Source organism: Piliocolobus tephrosceles, unplaced genomic scaffold (genome assembly GCF_002776525.5).
Source record: "Piliocolobus tephrosceles isolate RC106 unplaced genomic scaffold, ASM277652v3 unscaffolded_24406, whole genome shotgun sequence".
Classification (NCBI taxonomy): Eukaryota; Metazoa; Chordata; class Mammalia; order Primates; family Cercopithecidae; genus Piliocolobus; species Piliocolobus tephrosceles.
Genome location: NW_022306984.1, coordinates 1 through 5180, shown reverse-complemented (window position 1 = coordinate 5180; position 5180 = coordinate 1). Strand labels below are relative to the sequence as shown.

At 53.2% G+C, this 5180-nt stretch overlaps 1 protein-coding gene across 1 annotated transcript; it reads left to right on the top strand.

Annotated features, from left to right (window-relative positions):
* Positions 1–515: 515 nt before the first annotated feature.
* On the top strand, positions 516–4901 carry LOC111534770 (E3 ubiquitin-protein ligase CBL-C-like; the record flags this gene model as incomplete). The annotated part of the gene is made up of 4 exons (XM_023201290.1): positions 516–629; positions 1760–1847; positions 3634–3765; positions 4755–4901. Coding segments are annotated over exons 1-4 (411 nt in total), but the record flags the coding sequence as incomplete, so codon positions are not given.
* Positions 4902–5180: the final 279 nt, after the last annotated feature.

Genomic DNA, 5180 nt, shown 5'->3' with positions numbered 1-5180 from the left:
CAAAAAATATATATATATTTTTTTTTTTAATTATTTTTTTTTTAGACATAGGGTCTTTCTGTGTTGCCCAGGCTGGTCTCAAACCCTCAGGCTCAAGCAATCCTCCTGCCTTAGTCTCTCAAAGTGCTGGGATTCAGGCATGAGCCACTGCTCCCAGCCAGGGCTGCATGTTTTATAAGCACTGTCTTTCTTTTTTATTTATTTATGTATTTATTTTTAAAAAGTTTTTTTTGAGACAGAGTCTTGCTGTGTTGCCCAGGCTGGAGTGCAGTGGTGCGGTATTCATTCACTACAATCTCTGCCTCCTGGGTTCATGAAATTCTCCTGCCTCAGCCTCCCGAGTCGCTGTGATTACAGACACGCACCTCCATGCCTGGCTAATTGTTATTTTATTTGTTTATTTATTTATTTTGCTATTTTTAGTAGAAACGGGATTTCACCATGTTGACCAGGCTGGTCTCAAACTCCTGGCCTCAAATGATCCGCCTACCTCGGCCTCCCAAAGTGCTGGGATTACAGGTGTGAGCCACCGCGCCCGACCAGCACTGTCGTATTTAATACTCATCACAAATCTTTGCCTCAGGCATGATCAAGTCCATGTTACAGAAGAGGAAACTGAGGCCAGAAAGGTAGAGTGGCCCCAGCCAGGTCATACAGTGTGTTAGTGGGACAGCCACTGTGGGGCCCAGGTCAGGGATCCTGCACTGCTCCACATGACAGGCCAGGCAGGGCCACTAGCCTCAAGGGTCTGAGGGTTCAGTATTTCATGTGGTGTACATGTGGGATAATTGGAGTAGCGTTGAGGCATGCCAGATAGGCTGAGGAAATGATCCAGTGGTAGACCCAGGGAGTCCAGAGCTTGCTTCTTCGGTGTCCTGGAGCCCAGTGCTGAGATCTCGCCTACGACCCTCTGAGTCTCTCTGGTCCTTGCTGTGTGACCTTGGGTAGGTGCCTTTCCCACCCTGAGCCTTGGGTCACTGTCTGTGAGGGAAGCAGTGGTACAGGTGTTCTCAGAGGATCTTTCCCATCCTGATATTCTCGGATTCTAGGATTTGGTCACTTTCATGATCTGTGACGTTAAAATCTGTTATGCTTGGGCATGGAGGAGAAGGATGAGGTTCTAGAAGAGCTAAGCCAGAGATTTTTCTTTTTTTTCTTTTTTTGAAACAGAGTCTCGCTCTGTCGCCCAAGCTACAATGCAATGGCATGATCTCGGCTCACTGCAACCTGTGCTTCCCAGGTTCTAGCAATTCTCCTGACTCAGCCTCCTGAGTAGCTAGGATTACAGGCATGCACCACCACACCCGGCTAATTTTTCTATTTTCAGTAGAGACGGGGTTCCACCACGTTGGCCAAGCTGGTCTTGAACTCCCGACTTCAGGTGATCCACCCACCTCGGCCTCCCAAAGTGTTGGGATTACAGGCGTGAGCCACCGCGCCTGCCCTAAGCCAGAAATTTTCATCCTGTTTTCTGGTTCTTATTCTATCTCATCCTTGTTTCTGGAGTTTGAGTCACTGAGGTTTTGTGTGCCCTACCTTGGGAGTCTGAGGGGGCATAGCCCTGCCCTGGGGTATCTGAGAAGATGCAGTCCCAATTAGAGGAGGGCAGAGGGAAAATAGCTCCAGGCCAGCAATGGATTGGGGACAAATCCTCATCTCAGGGAGATGTGGGCCCTGTAGGGGATAAAGGTCCTTGTTCATCTGGGGGTGGGAGATACTGGATGACGGGCGCCCCGTCCCCCCTCTTCCCTTCCCCCAGCTACCTCTACCCAGATGGAAAGAACCACAACCCAGACCTGACTGAGCTCGACCAGGCAGAACCCCAGCAGCGCATCCACGTATCAGAGGTGAGACCTGTGCCTGCACCCGCAGTCCCGTTCCCTGACCCTGCCACCCCCACGTTGCCTTGGCTCAGAGGCCTGGGGTTGGAGCGTTGGCCTGGTGGCTGTGTGACCTTGGGTAAATCACTTGACCTCTCTGAGGCTCAGTTATTCTTCCGGAGAATACGGCTCCTCCTGGCTCTTTCCCAGGGGTGATCACGGGGATTAAATAAGGAACTGATGCTGCTGAGATCATCAGGACAGCTAATGCATTTGGGCATTTGCCAGCGATGGCCCTGTGCCAGCCCCTAATCTTCACAGCCACCCCACGAGTGAGAGAAAAACAACAATAATAAATACATAATTTATATTTTATTTATTTTTATTTTTAGAGACGGGATCTCTTCTGTCACCCAGGCTGGAGTGCAGTGGTGAGATCATGGCTCACTGCAGCTTCGACCTCCGGGCTCAAGCGATCCTCCCACCTCAGCCTCCCGAGCAGCTGGGAGTACAGGTGTGAGCCACTGCACCCAGCTAATTTTTTTATTTCTCTGTAGAGATAGGGTTTCGCCATGTTGCCCAAGCTGGTTTTGAACTCCTGGGCTCCAGCGATCCTCCCACCTCCACCTCCCAAAGTGCTGGGATTGTAGGCATGAGCCACTGTACCCGGCCCTACATATTTTTAGTATAAATATATCCCTTGCAATATTTGGGACATCTTTATACTTCAAACTGTATTTACTGTTTACATGAAATCCAAATTTAGAGGCCAGGTGCCACCGCGCTGGTAATCCCAGCACTTTGGTAGGCCGAGGCGGGCAGATCACCTGAGGTCAGGAGTTCAAGACCAGCCTGGCCAACATCAGTGAAACCCATCTCTACCAAAAATACAAAAATTAGCCGGGTGTGGTGTAGTCCTGTAGTCCCAGCTGAGGCACTAGAGTTGGGAGGCGGAGGCACAAGAATCACTTGAACCCGGGAGGCAGAGGTTGCAGTAAGCTGAGATCACACCACTGTGCTCCAGCCTGGGCAACAGAGCAAGACTCCATCTCAAAAAGAAAAAGAAATAAATAAATTTTAAAAACACACACAAAAAATGAGTGAAGACATGTAGGAGGCCGTTGGGCATGCCAACCTTGGACTTAGGAGAGGGTTCAGGTCTGGCACAGAAGTTTAGTTTATTTTTTTAAAAATAGAAACGGGGTCTTGCTATGCTTCCCAGGCTGGTCCAGAACTCCTGGGCTCAAGCATTCCACCGGCCTTGGCCGCCAGAAATGCTGAGATTACAGGCATGAGCCACAGCGCCAAGACAGAGGTTTGGGATTTTCCTTCCTTCCTTCCTTCCTTTCCTTCCTTCCTTCCTTCCTTCCTTCCTTCCTTTTTTCCTTCCTTCCTTCCTTCCGTCCTTCCTTCCTTCCTTCCGTCCGTCCATCTTTCTGTCTTTCTTGTTTTGCTCTTGTTGCCCAGGCTGGAGTGCAATGGCGCAATCTCAGCTCACTGCCACCTCCATCTCCCAAGTTCAAGTGATTCTCCTGCCTCAGCCTCCCAAGTAGCTGGGACTACAGGCGTGCACCACCATGCCCTGGCTAATTTTTGTATTTTTAGTAGAGACAGGGCTTCAACATAGTTGACAACATTGGTCTCGAACTCCTGACCTCAGGCGATCCCCCCGCCTCGGCCTCCAAAGTGCTGGGATTACAGGCGTGAGCCACCACAACCAGCTGAGGTTTGGGATTTTCTTCCTGTGGCCCAAGTAGTGTCCTCGTGGCTGACGCATGCCCCTCGCTGTCTTTTCTATCCTCTCACCTGCCAGGAGCAGCTGCAGCTCTACTGGGCCATGGACTCCACATTTGAGCTCTGTAAGATCTGTGCTGAGAGCAACAAGGATGTGAAGATCGAGCCGTGCGGGCACCTGCTCTGCAGCCGCTGCCTGGCTACCTGGCAGGTGGGTCTGACCCCCGCGCCGCCTTCCTGGCTGGTCTCCCCCTCTCTACAGGAAAAGCCCCAAGAGGATCTCCTCTATGCCTCATTGATCATATGGGGAAACCAAAGTCCAGAGAGGGCAGAGAGCTGCGGGCGACCACTCAGGAGGCCGCTGTCTTTCCCCGGGCCTCTTGTTCCACCCCACTCTGCACACGCTGCCTCTGTTTCTGCCTCTCCGGCAATGTTATCGGTGGAAAGCTCTCCTTCCTTCCCTGCCTGGGTGATCCCCAGCTAGTGGCTTCGCCTCTCTGAGCCTTAGCCTCGTCCCCTGGAGGACAGGGCTGAGAATAGTGACTTCCCAAGGGCCATAATGAGGCTGGGCACGGTGGCTCACGTCTGTAATCCCAGCACTTTGGGAGGCCAGGGTGGGTGGATCACTTGAGGTCAGGAGTTTGAGACGAACCTGGCCAATATGGTGAAACCCCGTGTCTACTAAAAAAATTTAAAAAATTTAAAAAAATCTAAAAAAAAATTAGATGGGTGTGGTGGTGGGTGCCTGTAATCCCAGCTGCTCGTGAGGCTGAGACATGAGAATCGCTTGAACCCGGGAGACAGATGTTGCAGTGAGCAGAGATCGCACCACTGCACTCCTGCCTAGGTGACAGAGCGAGACTCTGTTTAAAAAACAAAACAAAACAAAACAAGGGCCATAGTGAGCATTTAAGCCTGGAAAGGCCTGGCCCAGAAACTGCAGCCACGGCGGCTCCATGGGGATCCCTGGCCTGTGTGCCCCCTCCTGACCTTGACTCTGGTTCCGTTCCTCTCTCACCTTCCCTCCCAGCATTTCCCTCCACGTTCCCCTGCTCTCCATGACTTCTCTTCTCTCCTTCCGTCTCCCTTCCTCTGTCTGTCTTCCCCACATCAATCTTTTGGGCAGGGAACTCCTCGTCGGCCCAAGGGACAGGATGGAGAGCAGGGGGCACTGACCCTTTCCCTCCCGACCTCCCGCAGCACTCGGACAGCCAGACCTGCCCCTTCTGCCGCTGCGAGATCAAGGGCTGGGAGGCTGTGAGTATCTACCAGTTCCATGATCAGGCTACTGCTGAGGACTCAGAGGACGGCAGTGACCAGGGAGGCAGAGAGTTGGAGCTGGAGCAGGTGAGCAGGGCCAGCCGGGAGCTGGAATCCACATTCCTGAGGCCTGAGGGAGGAGGGACTGGAGCCTGGACTCCTGGGTCTGAGGGAGGAAGGGCGGGGTCTGGATTCCTGGGTCTGAGAGAGGAAGGGCTGGGGGCCTGCACTCCTGGGTCTGAGGGAGGAAGGGCTGGGCCTGGACTCCTGGGTTTGAGGGAGGGGGGGCCGGGGGCGGGGCGCCGGGGCCGGGGGAGCGGGGGGCGGGGGGGGTGGGCGCCTGGGTGGATCGGGGGGGGGGGGGGG